General features: G+C 52.8%; 3 protein-coding genes and 1 long non-coding RNA gene across 40 annotated transcripts in view; 2 read left to right on the top strand and 2 right to left on the bottom strand.

Annotated features, from left to right (window-relative positions):
• Positions 1–19,618, top strand: part of LOC121063051 (flocculation protein FLO11-like) — a 114,271-nt gene that overhangs the window by 27,300 nt on the left and 67,353 nt on the right. For 33 of the 37 annotated variants that reach the window (XR_005815804.1, XR_005815806.1, XR_005815805.1 and 30 more), the window contains exons 2-6: positions 17,495–17,793; positions 18,209–18,280; positions 18,587–18,652; positions 19,090–19,161; positions 19,461–19,532. Coding sequence is in view for 34 of the 37 variants with exons in the window: in XM_040543371.1 (XP_040399305.1) it covers positions 17,682–17,793; positions 18,209–18,280; positions 18,587–18,652; positions 19,090–19,161; positions 19,461–19,532 (394 nt within the window). In the remaining 3 variants the exon portion in view is untranslated. Of the gene's footprint in view, positions 1–17,494; positions 17,794–18,207; positions 18,281–18,586; positions 18,653–18,821; positions 19,162–19,460; positions 19,533–19,618 lie in introns of those variants that run through there. The other 4 variants (XM_040543349.1, XM_040543376.1, XM_040543377.1 and 1 more) reach the window with 4 other exon arrangements.
• Positions 1–19,618, top strand: part of LOC121063052 — a 56,972-nt gene that overhangs the window by 35,828 nt on the left and 1,526 nt on the right. The window lies entirely within an intron of this gene.
• Positions 292–19,519, bottom strand: LOC121063062. The gene is made up of 3 exons (XR_005815810.1): positions 19,435–19,519; positions 3,745–3,748; positions 292–303 (listed from the first exon to the last, which is right to left on the bottom strand). It is a non-coding gene; the product is annotated as an uncharacterized LOC121063062 (long non-coding RNA).
• Positions 10,795–13,401, bottom strand: LOC121063053 (olfactory receptor 14C36-like). The gene has a single exon (XM_040543392.1). The coding sequence runs from the start codon at positions 11,753–11,755 to the stop codon at positions 10,796–10,798; it is 960 nt and encodes a 319-aa protein (XP_040399326.1). The 5' UTR covers positions 11,756–13,401; the 3' UTR covers position 10,795.

Raw genomic sequence — 19,618 nt, 5'->3', positions numbered from 1 at the left:
AAAGGCACAGCTCCTATTGTAATGTATTTATGGGTACTGTCATTTCTGGTTTTATTTTGCTTTGTTTTCAGTGTTTATTTTATCTGTGGTTTCATTCTCCTGATGCTGTGCACTAAAATGTCATTAGGATTTTGACATTGTTATGTCATCGTACAACTGGTTGCCTGTTAGCAAGCTGTGGATGCATCTTCCTTGGAAGTGTTCAGATCATCAGGCTGGATGGGACTTTGTGCCACACGGTCCGGTGGAAGCTGTCCCTTTCCCATGACAGGGAGGTTGGAACTAGATTCTCTTTAGAGGTCCCTTCCAACCCAAAACATTCTGTGAGTCTCTGATTCTTCATCCCCTTTCTAACTCAGTGTGTACCTGTCTGGTGGAGCCCAGAGACTCCGTCCATGAGGAGTCTTGGTGAATTTAAACAAAATAAAGGACCCTTCACTGACTTGTTCTGACTTCCCTCTTGTGAACCCTTTTCTGGAGCTGAGAGCACTGCCTGTGTGCAGAGGTGGAGGGAAAGAGAGTCCCAGCACAGCAGCATGGCCAGGGAGCACCAGCACTTGGTCTTTCCAAAGCTGCTCTCTTTTCACCTCTGTGCTCTCCTTATGGGCCCTTCTGTTGGTGTAAGGCCAGGCTGCTCCTGTAGCTTGATCCCAGTACTGATGGGTGACTGTCCTGGGGCCGCAGGCAAGAACAGGCAGTGGCACCTCCATGACAGAGCAGTCCTCCAGAACAGCATTTCCACCCTAAAAGGGGATCTCCCCAGGGCAGTGCTCGAAGGCTCAGGGCTGCCTTGCAAGTGGCTGCCAAGAGCATGCCCAAGCCCAAGAAACAGACTCCAAATTGTCTCCTTGCTCTGCCTGTTTCTCCATAGGCCCTGTGTGATGAGATCAGGATCCCAGCACGGTATTCCAGGGACTGAGATGTCCCTGAAATATGAGGGTCTAGATGTCTCTAGGTGGTGGCTGGTGCCCACACAGGTGGTGACTTTTCCCCAGTTAATTTTACTGGGGTTCTACAGCATGCAATAGGGCTGATGGCAGGAAAGCTTTTTTTTTCTGAAGGTAATCAAGACCTACCAGGAGAGTCCAGGGGATCTGCAGGGCAGCGTGTGCCTCGAGTCAGCACCGAATGGAGCCCACAGAGTGCAAGCCTGGCAACGTGGAATCAGCAGAGATAAGGAGAACACCAACTGCATCCTGGGCTGCATCAAAACAGTGGTCCGCAGGGGAGGAAGGTCATTGTCCCCCTCTGTTCTGCTCTGAGGAGACACCACTTGGAGTCCTGAGTCCAGATCTGGGCCCCCAGCACAAGAAGGATGTGGGGCTGTTAGAACGGGTCCAGAGGAGGGCCACAAAAATAATCAAGGGGCTGGAGCACCTCTCCTATGAAGAAAGGCCGAGAGAGCTGGGGATGTTCAGCCTACAGAAGAGAAGGCTCCAGGAAGACCTCATTGCGGCCTTCCTGTACTGAAAGAGGGGTTACAAAAAAGACGGAGAGTAACTCTTTGCTCAATCAGATAATGACAGGACGAGGGGGAATGGTTTTAAACTAAAAGAAGGGAGATTTACATTAGAGATTAGGAGGAAATTCTTTACTCAGAGGGTGGTGAGGCACTGGAACAGGTTGCCCAGAGAAGCTGCGGATGCCCCATCCCTGGAGGTGTTCAAGGCCAGGTTGGATGAGGCCCTGAGCAACCTGATCTAGTGGGTGGCATCCCTGCCTATGGCAGGGGGGTTGGAACTAGATGGGCTTCAAGGTCCCTTCCAACCCAGGCCATTCAATGATTCTGTGATTTTAGGATTGTATGATTCTAAGATAAAGTGTTAAATCTGGGTATGAACAGGCAAATGAGGGCTCTGCATCCCCAGGAAAAGGAGTCTGGCGAGTGATTCATTTTACCCCCAATGAAATGTCTGGATCCAGAGACAAAAGACTGGATCCAGTGCAGCACCCAAAAACATCTTATGGTGCTGGAAATAAGGCAGGGCACCTCTGAGCACCCTCCACGGCCACGTAAAAGCTGGTGTGGGGGGCGACCAGTGGCAGTGCCCCCATGAGCTGGTTCTGCCTCCCAGCATGAACCATCATGAACCCACAGAGTCCTGCGGTGGTCCCTGGCCCCACAGCCCCCTTACTCTGCAGAGCAGCACCGACAGCTCAGGGCTGTGGGGAGCGTGTGGCGGGGGGTGCAGGAGCGTCCAGCCAGGCCAGCACAGATGTGCTCACCTGGGAAAGGCTCCCCAAGCAATGGGATGTCCTGGGAGAAGAGCAGGGCCCCTTGTGTGTGCAGGGGAGACACGGAAAGAGAAATCATTGCTGCTGGTGCCAGAATGCTCATTGTATGCATCTGGTGAGCTCGTAGAGTCATGGAATGGGTTGGGTTGGAAGGGACCTTAAAGACCATCTAATAGCAACCCCCTGCCATGGCAGGGACACCTCCCACTAGACCAGGTTGCCCAAAGCCCAATCCAAACCGGCCTTGAACACTTCCATGGAAGGGGCACCTATAGCTTCTCTGGGCAACCTGTTCCAGTGCCACACCACCCTCTGACTAAAGAATTTCTTCCCGTATCTGATCTAAACTTACCCTTTTTTGGTTTATAACCATTACCCTGGTCCTGTCACTATACTCCTGTTGAGTACTTCTCTCTCCATCTTTCCTGTAGGCTGCCGTTAAATACTGGAAGGCTGCTCAAAGGTCTCCCCACATCCTCTAGGCCAGAGGATCTCCCTAGATTCTCTGGGCCAAATAATTCCAACTTTCTCAGCTTTTCTTCACAGGAGAGGTGCTTCAGACCTTTGATCATCCTTGTGGCCCTCCTCTGGATCCAGTCCATCAGGTCCAAGTCCTTCTTATATTGGGGGCCCAGAACTGAACACCACTAATTACTGATCTCCACTAGGACACTGAGCCATTGACTGCAACTCTTTGAGTGCGGCCATTCAGCCAATTCCTTACCCACTGAGTGGCCCATCGATCACATCCATGTCTCTCCAATTTAGAGACAAGGATATTGTGAGGGACAGTGTCAAATGCTGTGACATTCCAGGTAGATGATGTCAGTTGATGCTTTCTCAGGAGCCTCTTCCCTCCAGGGCTTTGTCTCATGGTACTCCACCAAGCAGATCCTTGAAGAGGCAAGGAAATTTCCAATTTGCATGGAAACATTTATGTTGGGACCCTGATGAGACTGTTTTATTGGCTTGAGTGACTGGGATGCCTTTGTGTAGCTGTTCAGGTGCAAAGGGACCCTTTCCTGTCCCTAGGTGTCGGTCTCTGGTGCTGGCATTGAACCAATAAGTCTTGAGTGGATTGGCAATGTCTGCAGAGGCCAAGGGAGAGGAGACAGCCAGAGATTAAAAGCTTTCTGAACTTGGAATACAGTTTAGAGCTCACTGTGGGAGGAACCTTGACACCCACTCATACGGTAAGTCTCTGGCTGCAGGGCAATAGGGATGTAATGCACAGACGGATGCCCTAAATTTGCACTTCCCATAGATTATGGATCTGCTCAGAGCTTCAGCTCACCCTCAGCGCATTTCCAAGAAGACTTTTCGTAAGTATGATCGAGGCAGCCTTTTCAGCTTGACTCCGTGCTTCCCTCGTAGCTGTGCTTTCAGTTTTCACTTGTTTCTCTTGATGGGAACCGAAATAGAGCTGTGAGGTTTAGAAAAGGGGCTGAGGCTCCTACACCGCCATCATGAGGACAACCAAGAATATTAGGAAATGCCTTCACCACCCACCAACCTGGAAATAACACCAGCGTCACCTTCCCAGTTTCATCAGGGCTGGTCTGACCTGCTGTTTAGCGCCTGCAAGCACGAAGCTGTCCCTGTGCAGTGCCCCGTCCCGGGGAGGTACCTGCAGGGCAGAGCTGAGCATGCAGCGCGTAGGATGCGGTCTGGGAGCTTGGACAGGGAGCTGAGATGGTGGCAGGGAAACAGATCCTGGCAGGGACAGCGCCAGCCAGCAGCATGGGTGGGCAGTGGGAAGGAACTAGTGTCAGAACTGCTGGGGAGGGTGGATTTTACCTGCTGCCTGTCACCTCCTGCAGTGCAGCCCCCTTGCTCTGAGCAAGCCCCCTGCTCTCCTCTCCCAGCCAGCAAAGCCTCTGCTCTCACAGCTGGGGCTTCCAGGGCAGGAGCAGCCCCAGCTCCGGCACAGCAGAGGTGCCTCTCTCCTGACACATGCCCATTTCCTTCGGCAGAGCAAAGGGACAGAGAGGGGCTGCCCTGCAATGCCACCAGCTGGGAGGCGTGCACAGCTGGCAAAGGGGGAGGCTTTCCTGAGTGCCTGCAGTCTCTCTGCTCGCCTCTCTCGGCTAGCCCATCGCCGTGTTTCCTCTTTTCCCTCCTGCTGCCTGTGCTGCTCTTGTTCGTGCTCTCAGGGCTGGGGTGGGGAGTTGCGGTGGTAGGTTGGGCACTGCCCATGCAGATGTGGCCATGGCAATGAGGTGTCCCAGACGTCTGGGACTTGGCCAGTCCTGGCAAGGATCTGCAGTTCATCCCATCAGAGCTCTCAGCAGTGTCTGCTTTCTTCTCAGGGTAACAGAGGCGTGTGTTCCCCCTTCATCTCAAAGAGGAGCAAGCAGAGGGAAGCTGGGAGGCATACCGAACGACAGACTAGCTCTCCTCGCTCTGCACCACGAATGCTTTTTCCTCTCAGCACTTGTGGCTGTTCAACCTGGGAGAAGCAGAAGTGCTGAGGATTTCTGATTCCAGAGAAGACACCCCATGTGAGATGTAGGGGGACAGGGAAGGCCTTATTAAATACAGTCTGTTTAAAAATCCTCTCTGAAACCGAGTTTCCTTGGATTCGGGTGGGCAATTGATGGCAAACCCTCCTGTGGTCAGTGTGATTTTCCTGGAGACACTCTAAATATCAGTTGTGGCCCCTGCCTCCCCCATGCTCCCACGTGCCCTTGGAGTTAGAGCATAACCGCCCCCTTGGGAGCCGTCGGGCAGAGACCCTGCTCCTCGTGCCGCATTCGGCCAGCACAAACCAGGGAATTGCAAGAAGGTCCTGCCAAGAAGAAAAAACTGTGCGACAGGAGAGTCAAAGAGAAAGGGCTTTGGTGTGAGCAGAGATTTCTCTCCTAACTTGTCCCTGTCTTTTCCTCCTTGGAAAGAGCCCTGGGCCCAGAGGCAGCAGATGCCCAACAGCAGCTCCATCACCGAGTTCCTGCTCCTGGCATTCGTAGACACGCGGGAGCTGCAGCTCCTGCACTTTGGGCTCTTCCTAGGCATCTACCTGGCTGCCCTCCTGGGCAACGGCCTCATCCTCACCTCCGTAGCCTGCGACCACCGCCTCCACACCCCCATGTACTTCTTCCTCCTCAACCTCGCCCTCCTCGACCTGGGCTTCATCTCCACCACTGTCGTTTTCACTGCCCCTCTGCCAAGGTAATGCTGTAGACCAATTTTTCTGCGAAATCCCCCAGATCCTCAAGCTCTCCTGCTCAGACTCCTACCTCAGGGAAGTTGGGCTCCTTGGAGTTAGTGCCTCTTTTGCTTTGTCATGTTTTGTTTTCATTGTGCTGTCCTATGTGCAGATCTTCAGGGCTGTGCTGAGGATCCCCTCTCAGCAGGGCCGGCACAAAGCCTTTTCCACGTGCCTCCCTCACCTGGCCGTAGTCTTCTTCCTTATCATCAGTGGTGTGTTTTCCTACCTGAAGCCCCCCTCCATCTCCTCCCCATCCCTGGATCTGGTGGTGTCATTTCTGCACTCGGTGGTGCCTCCAGCACTGAACCCCCTCATCTACAGTGTGAGGAACCAGGAGATCAAGGATGCCATTAAGAAAGTGATGACAGACATTTTTTTAAGAACTAAAGCTTCACATCTCTAGAAAGGATTTGCTGCAAACGCCATACCGGGCCAGAGCTTTGTTTATTCACTGCATTACTGTTGTTATTTCTCCTTATCATTTTCCCGCACAAATGATTGGATTTGTCTCACTACATCTGAGGAACTGACCTGCTCTTTTGCATCTGGAGGCTGTGGAAAAGTCTGTCTAACATGGGCTCAGACCTGACTTTTTGTACCATCTCTGTAGTAAAATGGATTCTCTTGTGTGCATTGGTCTGGGCTCTTCTTCCAAAACTGGTGCCAAAACTGATAGGACCAAAAAGGGATAAAGACAGTTTGCTTGGCAAAACAAAAGCTATGCATGCAAGCAAAGCAGAATAATGAATTAATTTGCTACTTTCCATTGGCAGCTAGATGTCTGGCCATTTCCACAAAAGCAAGCTCCATCACACACAGTGGTTTCCTGGGAAGACAAACGCCACCTCTCTGAATGTTCCCCTGTCCTCCTTCTTTACCTGGGTTTTTATTGCTGAGCACTATGTTGCATGACATGGAATATGCCTTTGGCCATTTGGATTCAGTTGTCCTGGCTGAGTCCCTTCCCAGGTTCTTGTGAAACCGCTGGAGTCCTCGCTGTTAGGATAGCACAAGAGGCAGAAAACTCCTTGACTCAGTGCAAGCACTGCTAAGCAATAACTAAAACATTGGTGTGTTACTAACACTTTTCATCACGAATCCAAAACATAGCATGATACAAATGTCTATGCAGAAAATTAACCCCATCCCAGGCAAATCCAGGACACGTGGCCAGTGCAGGGTAATGCGGTGGCCCTGGGGCGCTCACACCACAGCCCACGACTGGTCTGGTCTGGTCTGGGGAGAGGGCAGGGAGGTGAGGGAGCTGGGGAGGGTCTGTCCTGGGCTGTAAAGTGCACGGCAGAGGAAAACATGACAGCTAGCTGAGCTGTGGCACCATGCAGGATGAAGACTCACCTCAACGGCTTTGTGGTGCAGAGCCAAGGCTCGTGGAAGGGAGCTGAGACATGCAGTTACAGCAGAGAGGAGAGTGCCTTGGTGGCATAGGCAGAGCCCAGGGTGGTGTCCCAGGGCATTCGTCACCCCCTAGCCCGTCTCACCAACCACTTCCAGCACTGGCTGCTCACCCCAGGTTGGGCAGTGAGTTTTGCTCTGGGGCCATCTCCCACTGGGCTCCGTGCCTGTGCTGGGGGACAAGCCAGCCCTGCCCAGGCTCTTCCCTGGCCCCGACCTCTGCAGCCATGGAATTTCGACTGTTATTGGACTTAGAGCCTCGACAAATTATTTTCAGAACACATCCTCATACAATTCTCCAGGGTAGCCCTTGGTTAAACCTGACGGTAGATGGCGACAGATGATTGATTACCGATGCCTCAATGCCAACGCTGCAACAGTCCCTATATCGCAAACCCGACTGCCACTATACAGGCTCGTGGTTGGCTGTTCTAGACATTAAAGATATGTCCTTTATGGTCCTCTTGGAGGAACAGATAAACCCCGCTTTGCATTTGCTTCGGAAGGAGTGCAGTACACTTTTAATACATTTCCCCACGGTTACAAACATTCACCTACAATTGCCTGTGGGGCTTTGGCAGAGGTTTTGCAACGAGTATCAATCCCATCAAAGACATAGCTTTATCAACATAAAGAACAATTTTCCAAAAGAGCCTCCATCTTTTAGGTCAACTGCATTGAAAGAAAGAGGAATGAATGGGAGAAAGGGCTTTCATTCCTAGTTAGAGCTGTGAAACAGATTGAGAAAATACATCAGGGACAGCCTCTAGCCCCGAACCTGACTGCAGGATCTTGCGCTTGCACTTGTTGAACTCCATGAGGTTTGCACGGCCCCACCTGGATGGCATCCCTTCCCTCCAGTGTACTGACTGCACCACACAGCATGGTGTCATCCGCAAACTTGCTGAGGGTCGATCCCACGGTCCATGTCGTTGACCAAGTAGTTCAACAGTGCTGATCCCAATACTGACCTCTGACGAACACCACTCATTACTGATCTCCACTTGGACATTGAGCCATTGACCGCACTGACCCTGAATAAGCCACGAGGACCTCTGGCTTGGTACGCCATTGAGAGTGGAGGGCAGAACACAAAGTCAATGCTCGATGGATTTATCCTGCATCATGAAAGGGGTAGCCTGTTTGGAGCTTCCCACCAAAATAATTTCCTTTTATTTCTTGCAGATACAGCAAATAAGGAACCTCGCCCAATCCTGTTAATTATGTTCATTATGATCTATCCCTCTTCAACACAAAGCCCATGGGACCACGCACTGCTGGGATATACAGGGCAAATGGGCATTATGCCCTACAGTCAGTTGAACCTAGTCACCCTCGTAATGAACAGCAATGAAGTATACTCACAAAATAGGTGGGAATGGAATAAGCACAAACAATTGCCACAACTGATCAGAACACCAAGTGATGATATGAAGGTGGGCTGCCTGCTTATTAACAACCTTCAGTATGAGAGAATAAGCCAAATCTCTATAACCATAACTAATTGCATAACAAAACAATGTCATGATGGCCTTATGGGTTGGTGGTATAACTTTACCCTGACTCAGTCATCTAGAGTAACATGTTTATGGGGAAATCGAGCAGGACGTATGGGGCTCACCTGTAAATTCAGGATTAATGTGTGCAAGATGTGAGACTCATGTTTGATGCGGTAGCCATGGGTTGAAGCTTACAGATAGGTTACAGAGAGGTTATTTGACACCTATCCTGCTAGATCCTTAAATCTATCCAGAGTAGCAATATGTAATAATATTACTTTCTACAAAAGGGAATGGATTCTGAAAGCTGAAGATCTAGACCAATATATCCCATCTTTGAGAGGGACAACAGGGGACACCATTTCAATAGGATGTTGGGTTGAAAATCATACTGTGTGTATGCCAGCTTCACAAATTATTGTAGACTCTGTTGGATGGGCACCTGGACATGACTCTGATAACACACACCTGTCCTGTCCATCCAGATGTGAGTGTTGGTATAATTTTCCTATATCCTGCTCAGTGATTGTACCATGCCTTTGGGCAGGCTCCGCGTCTCAATCCATCTTAGGTCTCCGGTTCAAAATTAACATTGAGTAACCACCCCCCCCACCCCTCCCCCATCCCAACTCATCCTCCCAGTAAACTGTTTCCTCACATTTATAACACTGGCCCTCGTGTAATTAAAAAGAGAGGACAACAATGAGTTATCTTTAATCGGAGCATTAAAGAGATATCCTTTCCTATCTCTCTGTCTAATCTGTTCTTGTACAGACATCCCCTGTGGAAGGTGAACCTCATTAGATGCTGCTTGGGCTTAGCACACAGTTGAGGAGAGTTCTTTACTCAATTGCATCATGTTTAACTTTGCTTGCAAGGAAGAGAAACCCTTCTGGGCCTGTGTGCAGCCAATTGTCTGAGGAAAGCAGCCGGCAGCTGGTGCAAAGGAGCCGTAACATCCAGCTGCAGACTTCAGTGGAGAAGCCTGGTGTAAGGAAAAGGGATGCAAGGACCAGGTGGGCAATTAGAGAAATGGTGGGTCAGGTTGTCTTTACAGTGTCTGGCCTCAGAAGACTGCTTTTTCTGCCTGCCCAGACCTCCTTAGGAGACAACCTGGATCAATGTCAATAGGAGAGTGCTGCTATCGTTTCATCTGTGAACTGAAAAATGGTTTTTAAATACCCTTAAAATTAAAGGTGTTGGGGTTTTTTTTGGGTTTTGTTTGTTTGTTTGCAGGGGGGTGGAACTTTTAGGTCCCTTCCAACCCAAACCATTCTGTGACGATTCTCTGATTTGGTGCTGAATCCATGAACCTCCAGTGCTGAGAGGTGATTGCACAAAGTGATGAAGAAGGTGAAGCCAGAAGCAAACAGTGAAGTTTCTTGGAGAATGACTGGGCTCCACTAAGACCCATTCCTGAGAAAGCCTCCCCAGGGAGTCGTCAGAGCAGAAAACTGGAGGCAGTGATGCCAGGCCGGCAAAGTGTAGGTGTCTGATGCTGAGTAAAGCCGTGATGGGTTTTAGCAAGACAAACCAAGCCCTGACCCCCCATCTTCTGGGAGGAGAGATCCTTTCCCTCCATACTCCATTAGGGGACATTTAAACAAGCTGGAGGATCTGGGGCACAGTGAGCCTCTCCCCCATACCATGTTCTGGACAAGGTGACAAATTATAGACTGAGTATAAGTGGCAAATGAGGTGGATCAAGAGCTGATTGAATGGCCAGGCCCAGAGGGTTGCTTTTGCTCTTTCGTTGCCCCCTGGAAGCAACAAAGCTGCTTCTTCGCTCTTTTTCCTGGATATCTCTGCCCCCAAACAGCCTTTTGTAGACTTGGCAGTGCTAGGTTAATGGTTGCACTTGACCTTAGAGGTCGTTTCCAACCTTAATAATGCCATAATTCTATGATTTTCCCAGGCTTCTGTGTCTGTGCTGGCCTGGCCAGCCATTTCTGACCCTCCCGGTGCTTCCTGCAAGCTGGTGGAGCTGCTCTGCAGAGCAAGGGGGCAGTGATGCCCCAAAGTCATAGGGGGACAGATCCAAGCAGATCCCTTTGGATCATTCATCTCCAGGGGCACTGGGCACCCACATGTGAAGGCTCAGTCCAGGCTCATTTCCCAACGCATCACCCCTTGCCCTCCTCCCCTGAGCCCATGCAGAGCCCAAGCAGGGTGGCAGGGCATCACAAGGAACACTTGTTCAGCATGTTCTTGACCTCAACTTTGTGAGAAGAGCCCAACCTCCAGACACCAGCAGAGAGGAAATCCACTTTTATTACAGAGATGGGACACAGGAGGGTGGCTGTACCCTTGTTCTAGATACTTGTAGAAAGGCTTCTTGCTCAGAGAGACCATGGTCTGGTTCACGCCTCTGGAGAAGTGGACTGAATTAGGACATTCCTGAAGAAATATGATTATCGCAGATTACACAACGAGATGGAAATCACTTATGAAGAGAGTTGGGAAGCTTATCGCTGGAGAAAGACAACTGACGGAACAACATTTTCAGTGCATCTTTGATCTCCTGGTTCCTCATGCTGTAGATGAGGGGGTTCAGTGCTGGAGGCACCACCGAGTACAGAAATGACACCACCAGATCCAGGGATGGGGAGGAGATGGAGGGGGGCTTCAGGTTGGTAAACACTGCAGTGCTGATAAAGAGGGTGACAACAGCCAGGTGAGGGAGGCACGTGGAAAAGGCTTTGTGCCGGCCCTGCTCAGAGGGGATCCTCAGCACGGCCCTGAAGATCTGCACATAGGACAGCACAATGAAAACAAAACATGACAAAGCAAAAGAGGCGCCAACCACAATAAGCCCAACTTCTCTGAGGTAGGCATCTGAGCAGGAGAGCTTGAGGATCTGGGGGATTTCACAGAAGAACTGGTCCACAGCATTGCCATGGCAGAGAGGAAGAGAAAATGTACTGGAAGTGTGCAGGAGAGCATTGAGAACCCCACTGCCCCAGGCAGCTGCTGCCATGGTGGCACAGGCTCTGCTGCCCAGGAGGGTCCCGTAGTGCAGGGGCTTGCAGATGGCCACGTAGCGGTCGTAGGCCATGATGGTGAGAAGGGAACATTCCCCTCCAGTGAAGAAAAGAAAGAGAAAGAGCTGGGCAGCACATCCCCAGTAGGAAATGGCCCTGGTGTCCCACAGGGAATTGGCCATGGATTTGGGGACAGTGGTGGAGATGAAGCCCAGGTCGAGGAGGGCGAGGTTGAGGAGGAAGAAGTACATGGGGGTGTGGAGGCGGTGGTCGCAGGCTACGGCGGTGAGGATGAGGCCGTTGCCCAGGAGGGCAGCCAGGTAGATGCCCAGGAAGAGCCCAAAGTGCAGGAGCTGCAGCTCCCGCGTGTCTGCGAATGCCAGCAGGAGGAACTCGGTGATGGAGCTGCTGTTGGACATCTGCTGCCTGTGGGTATGGCGCTCTGTCAAAGGAGAAAAAAAACAATAACAAATTAGGAGAGAACTCTCTGAGCAAATGCAAATTCATTGCTCCACCATTGCACACACCCTTTTCCCTTTCCAGGAGCTTTCCATCAGCTGTCTGGCTACAGGTTTTCCTTTTGCAGGCAGATTGTGCTGGCCTCTGCCTGCCAGGTCCCAAGGAGTCAGCCCCGCTCTACAGCAGGGGCTTCATGGGGATGGTGTGGGAAGGGATCAGTCCTGATTTTGGTGTTTGTCGGATTAAGTTACCCCTAACACAGAAGTGCTCGTCAACGTCAGCACTAGAACGGCGATGGCAGAAAGCAGTCTGGGCGAGATTGCTTTTTACAGATCCCTCCCCTTCTCAGAAGGTAGAGATGTAGAGCAATCACATGTGTCATGAGACATACAGCAATCATGCTCATCTCTTACCCTGAAAAGCCAGCAAACACTACTGAGAGCAGAGGGATCTGTGCTCACAGACCCCACTCACTCTATGCTCAGCTCTGCCCTGCAGACACCTCCTGGCATCAGGGCACTGCCTGGGGGCTTCTCCGTGTCTACAGGGACTGGGAAGCATCTCAGACAAGTCCTAACAAGAAATGGGGTCTGCAGAATGAAGAAATAAATTCCCCTCTGCCACTGCCCACCCAGCCACGAGTAGGAAACTCACAGTACCAACTCTTTCCTTTTCAAGCCCTTTCTCTAACCTTGCTCTTGAAAAGCCCCTTGGGAAAAGTCCCGGTTGTGATGAGGAGCTATGAGCAGCCTGTGCCATGCAGCAGCCCCCATACAGCAGAAGGATCCTGCCCTGCTGGGGGGCTCCTTCCACCCACAGCTTCTCTCCACACGCCCTGGGCAGCTCTCCGGGCAGGATGAGTGCTGAGCCTGGCAGGCAGCAGAGGTCCTCTACACTCATCTACACGACCCCGCAGCCAGAGACTTACCGTGTGAAGGCTGGTGAAGATTCCTCCTGCAGTGAGCTCGCAGTTGTCCTCCCACCCTACGCTGCCTCCAACCTCTCTCTCTGTTTTCTCCTCTCCCTTTGTCCCCTGCAGGCAGAGCCCCCAGCCCTATTAGTGAGCTGCTCCTGGGCAGAGCTGTCTCTCTGCAGCTCTGCTCGCTTGCCATAAGCTCCCTGTGTCCCAGGAGCCCAGCCCAGCTCAGCAGCAGAGGCTCAGCCCAAGGCGTCACTTGCTCTGCCCCTCTTGCATCCTTGAAGCCATCACCTTTCTTTGTCACATCACAGACAGGACACCCAGACGGTGACAGGGAGGGAAGGGATTCAGCTGAGTCAGTTGAGGCATCTCACCCTGACTTTATAGTCCTGGGGCTGGAAGGGGACTCAGCGCCCTCCCATGCACCCCACAGCCCCCCAGGAGGTGGGATTCCTCTTGCCTCAGTTCACACGTGGACAGCATGGGCACCTCCAGTTCATGGAACTGGAGGGCAGGAGCGAGCTGCTGATGAGCCACCAGTACCAGGCGATTCAGAGGCACCAGCCGTAGTCCAAGCCATGCACAGGTAGCTGCAGGCTGTAAATTATGAGGGCTGGCATCCTCTTGGAGGCTGCTGAGGAGTTCCTTTGTCAAACACCAGATGGCCACCTTTAGGACAAGTGAATCCCTGCTTGCTTCTTTATGTCCACATCAGTCTGACACTCGTCTGACCAAATGGAGTCTTGCACCCTAAGGAGAGCTAAGTCTTTCTCTTCTTTCTCTTTGCTTTCTCCATCAGGATATCCAGGTATATATCTCTTTCTTTTAATGCATGATATGTAAGTCATGGACTCATAGGAGTATTCAGGATGGAAGGGAGCCTCAAGGGTCTCCAGTGCAACCTGCGACACAAAGCAGGGCCAGCTCTGGTGTCAGAGTAGATCGCTTAGTACGGGTCAGCTTCCACACAGAGCCTGCACATGAGCCAGACACTGAAGCCACAATAACAGAAATGACCATGGGTCGTTTGCCCAGCTCCATGAACTCAAGTATTGCTATGCCATGACACCTGAATTTCCCAGGTGTGATTCCTCTTGAGGTGGAAAAAGGGAAACATCACTCACATTTTGAAAAAAAAAAAAGGTAGAAAGGAGGACCTGGGGAACTACAGACCGGTGAGCCTCGCCTCTGTGCCCGGCAAGATCATGGAACAGATCCTCCTGGAAGCAATGCCGAGGCACATGCAGGACAAAGAGGTGATCTGAGACAGCCAGCATGGTTTCACCAAGGCATATCATGCCTGACCAATGTGGTGGCCTTCTATGATGGAGTGACTGCATCAGTTGACAAAGGAAAACTGACCGATGTCATCTACCTGGACTTCTGTAAGGCCTTTGACATGGTCCCACATGACATCCTGATCTCCTAATTGGAAAGATATGGATTTGAAGGGTGGGCTATTCGGTGGATAAGGAGTTGGCTTGAAGGTCACACCCAGACAGTGGTGGTCAATGGAGGCCACAGAAAAGGTCCCTCAGATGTAAAACGTCCCAGGGGAAGGTCCCTGATATGGCCCCACTTCCAGCAGCAGTTTGGGATGATTTCAGAGGAACAGCCCAGCTGGAAAACTTATTCCAATGAAAGAGCATTGTGAACAAATGAAAACCCCACAGCCTTTCGTAGCATCTCCACTAGTTTCCGTCCCTTTCTTTCCAAAGCTCCTTGTGTTCCAATGCCAGATGGATTTCTGTAAAACAAGTCTTCTCAAACAACACGGTAGTTTTGGGAGCTCTTTGCCCACATGCAGACCCCGGGGATGGCTTCAGGCCACAACACCGAGACAGGGCCACCATTTCTCTCCGTCTATTTACCCCCTCACCAGACCCCAGCCACCAGCAGGCTTTTGCTCCTAAGCTCTGCCAGGCCCACCCAGAAACCTCATAGGAAACTGAGTAACTTGCAGCTAGTGATGGAGGGTGCCAAGGGTGGCAAGTGAACCAAGCCATGGCTCAAAACTAAGAGCTCTTTGGAGAGTCCCCACTGTCCCCATAACTCTGCTTTCCTACAAGGCTTGAGCCCCCAAGATTGATGCAGATGTTGATCACGCACCTCTTTTGCCAGCTCAGATGGAGCTCTCCGAGCCCTGGTCAGTGTGGCCATGGCCACGAGTAGAGAGCCCTGGTCTGGTCTTTGGTGGTTGATACTACTTGGACCTGGCCCCCTTGTGTATCACTGCCACCAACACAGAGGTGGTGCTGGGCTCATCAGGACTGCTGGCCTCAGAATTAGATGCCAACGCTGCCATCTCTGGAGGTTCTTGCAGAACTGGCCAGAACTTCTCAGCCTCTAACTTCTGCAGTCTTCTTGAGTTTGAACTCAGTGGCTGAAGTCTGGCTGTCTTCTCACTGGCATCCTCGGATATGCTGTCCTCAGAGCTCGATGAAGATAACAGGGCTATTACGAGTGTTCTTAGCAGGACTGGGACTCCCCATGGGTACAGGAGCTTTTTTTGCGCTGTTTCTGGCTCTTCACGGGGGCCTCTCACTGCTCCTTGCCCTTCTTTGTTCCTCTGAGGTTTCTCAGCCTTCACTTGACCCAGCTCTTCTGCTTGGCTTTTGGATGGGGTTTTGTCTTGTGGTGGGCCACTGAAAGGCTACTTTTTGGCAGCGTAAGCCCCAGGGACTGCTGGCAGCTGACTGAAAGAACCATGCTGGCTGTCTCAGATCACCTCTTTAACCTGCATGTGCCTCGGCATTGCTTCCAGGAGGATTTTTCCATGATCATGATTTTTCCATCGCCTCTTGCCGAGGCGATCGGCTCCGGGGCAGACGCGTTCTGCAGCGGAGCGGGGGATCGGGACAGGCAGGGCTTTTTTTCCAGCATCGAGGCCACTCGAGGGAGCCGCCAGGACCCGGCAGCCCTCACGAGGGAGGCTGACGAGGCGCAGGCGGAGCCAGCAGCGCCCACTCCCCGGCCGGGAGATAGACTGGTGGAGCAACTCCCTGCAGAGCCTGCAGGAGAGGTACCGGGGTGAGACACCCCAAATGGGGGTGGACCCCCTGCCCTGTGGCTGTCGGGCAGAGGGAGGTGACCTAGGAGTTGAGGAGGAATGGAGACAGGTCCCTGCTCGACCTCGCAGGCAACACCCCCCCCCACCGCCCCCCACCTTCCCTGGTGCCCTTACATAACAGATTTGAGGCCCTGGAGCTTGAGAGACCGGTGGGTGAAGATGAGGTAGAAAGTCTACCCAGGAGGATGCCTAGGGCGAGGAAGCCGACTCCACGCCTCAAGACAGCCTCCACCAAGAAAGAAATAAGGGTGATTGTTGTGGGCAACTCCCTTCTCAGGGGAACAGAAGGCCCTATTTGTCGACCTGACCCTACCCGTAGGGAAGTCTGCTGCCTCCCTGGGGCCAGGGTCAGGGATGTTGCCAGAAAGCTTCCCAACCTGGTTCGCCCCTCTGACTACTATCTGCTTTTGATAGTCCAGGCTGGCAGTGATGATATTGAAGAGAGAAGCCTGAAGGCTATCAAACGGGACTTTAGGGGACTGGGACGGTTAGTGGATGGAGCGGGAGTACAGGTGGTGTTTTCGTCTATGCAGTGGCAGGGAGGGGTACCGAGAGGACACGGAAAGCCCACCTGATTAACACATGGCTCAGAGGCTGGTGCCAACACAGAAAATTCGTTTTTTTTGACCATGGGGCGCTTTACTCGGCACCCGGACTGATGGCCGCAGACGGGTCCCTATCTCTAAGGGGAAAACGGATCCTAGCCCAGGAGCTAGCAGGGCTCATTGAGAGGGCTTTAAACTAGGAAAGAAGGGGGATGGGGCTGAAATTAGGCTTGTTGGAGCTGTACCAGGGGGAACAATGGCAAAGCCGGGGAAGAAGGCAATGGCCCAACTGAAGTACATCTACACTAATGCACGCAGCATGGGTAACAAACAAGAGGAGCTGGAAGCCATCGTGCAGCAGGAAGGCTATGACTTGGTTGCCGTCACGGAAACGTGGTGGGACCACTCTCATGACTGGAGTGCTCCAATGTCTGGCTATAGGCTCTTCAGAAGGGACAGGCAGCACAGAAGGGGTGGTGGTGTGGCTCTCTCTGTTAGAGAGTGTTTTGATGTTGTGGAACTTGAGGCTGGGACTGATAAGGTTGAGTCTCTGTGGGTTAGGATCAGAGGGAAGGCCAACAAGGCAAGCATCCTGCTGGGGGTCTGTTATAGACCGCCAAACCAGAATGAGGAGACGGATGAGGAGTTCTACAGGCAGCTGGCAGAAGTTGCAAAATCGTCAGCTCTTGTTCTCGTGGGGGACTTCAACTTCCCAGACATATCCTGGAAGCACAACACAGCCCAGAGAAAGCAGTCTAGGAGGTTTCTGGAGAGCGTGGAAGACAGCTTCCTGACGCAGCTGGTTAGAGAGTCTACCTGGGGAGGTGCCCCACTAGACCTTCTGTTCACAAACAGTGACGGACTGGTGGGAGATGTGGTGGTCGAGAGCTATCTTGGGCAGAGTGACCACAAAATGGTTCAGTTCTCTATTCTTGGCGAAGTCAGGAAGGGGACCAGTAAAACTGCTGTCTTGGACTTCCGGAGGGCTGACTTTGAGCTGTTCAGGACACTGGTTGGCAGAGTCCCTTGGGAGGAGGTTCTGAAGGGCAGAGGAGTCCAGGAAGGCTGGGCACTCTTCAAGAAGGAAATCTTAATGGCTCAGAAGCCATTAAGCTTAATGGCTCAGGAGCCATGAGGTCACAGCACCTCTCCGTGACGCTGCGAGGGCCATGAGGTCCCAACGCTGCTCCGTGACACCGTGAGCGCTGCAAGGTCACAACACCCCTTGGTGATGCAGTGCTGGGCTGTGAGGTCCCGACACCCCATTGTGACGCTGGGCCGGGCCACAGGCACTGCTCCGCACCAGTCCTGACAGCAGCACTAGCTGCAGCTGCAGCGGTGGTGGTGGAAGCATGGTGCGAGTGTGGGGAGCCACGGCCCCTGCCTGCCTCCTCTTCCTCCTCCTGGTGGCCCTGTGTGCCCGGGGTGCCCAGGCTGCGCCATGGCAACCACCGGGAGCAGGTGGGAGAGGAAGGGCCAGGGCCAACACCAAACCCTGGGCGGCATGGTGCTGCGCGGCATGCATATTGATGGAGGGGACGGGGACGGGATAGCAGCAGGGCCGGGCGGGCACCGCGGGCAGGGGGCAGGCAGGAGGCAGAAGCCCTGCAGGGTGGCACGGTGGGGCCGTGGCTGCTGCGGGGTTGTTTCCTGCCGGGGGGGCCGGGAGTGGCGCTGGGGCCGAGAAGCCTGGGGCTGGGGCCGAGAAGCCTGGGGCTGAGCCCCTGTGGGGCTGAGGCCGCTGGCCCCTCTGGGGAAATTTCCACCTGCATCTTTGTCCCATGACATTGCCTCAGCCCCCTCAGTCACTGCAGGGTGCTGGGGAAGAGGGAGAGCACAGCATGCCATGGGAACTTCTCTCGTCTCTGCTTGATTTTAGATGACGATGCTGGTTCTCCATATCCAGCTTCTCAGCTGGATCCTCGTTTGGAGCCTCAGGAGGATCCCCGAGGTACGTTGCGAGTGTGCTTCCTTGAAGGAAGATGGCTAATGGGCTGTAATAGTTTATTCAGGGTCTTCCAAGTGGGTTTGTGCCTTGAGGGGGCTTGCACAAATGAGCCCTGAATATTTCTTCACTTGGAGAGATGCCACCCCTGCCCCTCTCCATAGAGAGGGAAGAACCCAGGCTTTTCTTCCTATTTGGGCCATGTCATTACCTGACCCCCAGCCAGTGCCTCCCGCTCACTGAGGAAGAGGCAGGCCCCAAGAGGCAATGGAAGCTCCCCTTACCTGTGTCTGATCCCACTTGTGCCCACAGGCAGTACTGGTCAAGTGCCTCCATGGAATCCTGCTCCTGAGCCTGCCAGTATGGGTCCCACAGGTGGTAAGTTGTCAGTGTTCATTTCCTTGCTATTTGTTAACGGTTTGTTGAGCTAGCTCAGCAAGGGTTCAGCTGCTCACTGGCCAGGGGGCTTCTCCATGACAAACATGGGTGATCATTTTTCCTGGGGTCTGCACGCTCCCCCTGCAGTGGGGTCTTCCTTTGTGGCCAGCAGAGATCTTCCCGTAAGAAACACCTGAGGGGCCACATCTTTGGCGGCGTGGTCCCTGCGGGCTGTTGCGCACAGCCTCGAGAGAGGATTTGGGAAGAGGCCAAGAGGGAGCCTACAGCTCAGCAGGCCCCTTTGCGGCTTTGGAAATCCTGGCTCGTGTCTGGGTCCCACATCATTGCCTGAGCCCCCTCCAGTCGCTGCAGGTCACTAAGGAAGAGGTAGATCACACCACGCAAGGGGAACATTTCTCTTCTGTGCTTGATTGCAGCAGTTCTCGCAGGCACTGGCTACTCGACACCTCAGCCTGATGTGGACCACGAGCCTCAGGTTAATCTGCCAGGTAAGTCAGCGGAAGGAAGGAGCATCTAGGTGCTGCAGAGCCAGCAGGCACCTTGCGCTTGAGTTGAGATCTGGGGTGGGCACGGGGACGGCCCTTCTCCGGGCAGCTCCACGCATGCTTAGTTTGTACCAGCACGGTGCCACTGCAGGCACCCAGCAACTGTTTGCAAGATGCTCTTGAGTGGCAGGGAGAGACGAGTGCCGTGGAGCAGTCCCCTCTTTGAACTGCATTCTCTGTCACTCTGGTCAGAAGGAGTATATTGACATAGTTCACAGGAGGGACTCCACTTGTGTTTACAGATGGGACCGAAGGAGAAGGTGATCCAGGTTCCCAGATGGGTTCCAGGACTGAAGCTCTGGGAGATGGCCTGGGTAAGTTGTGGCTTTTGACTTCCTTTGAGAGCTGCCAGCTCAAAGCCCAAATGTCAGCCAGGCATCTCTGCAGCTGGGAGGGTATA

The sequence above is a fragment of the Cygnus olor genome, unplaced genomic scaffold (genome assembly GCF_009769625.2).
Source record: "Cygnus olor isolate bCygOlo1 unplaced genomic scaffold, bCygOlo1.pri.v2 S100, whole genome shotgun sequence".
NCBI classification, from domain to species: Eukaryota; Metazoa; Chordata; class Aves; order Anseriformes; family Anatidae; genus Cygnus; species Cygnus olor.
The sequence above is the reverse complement of the archived record's forward strand: the minus strand, read 5'-3'. Positions and strand labels throughout refer to the sequence as shown.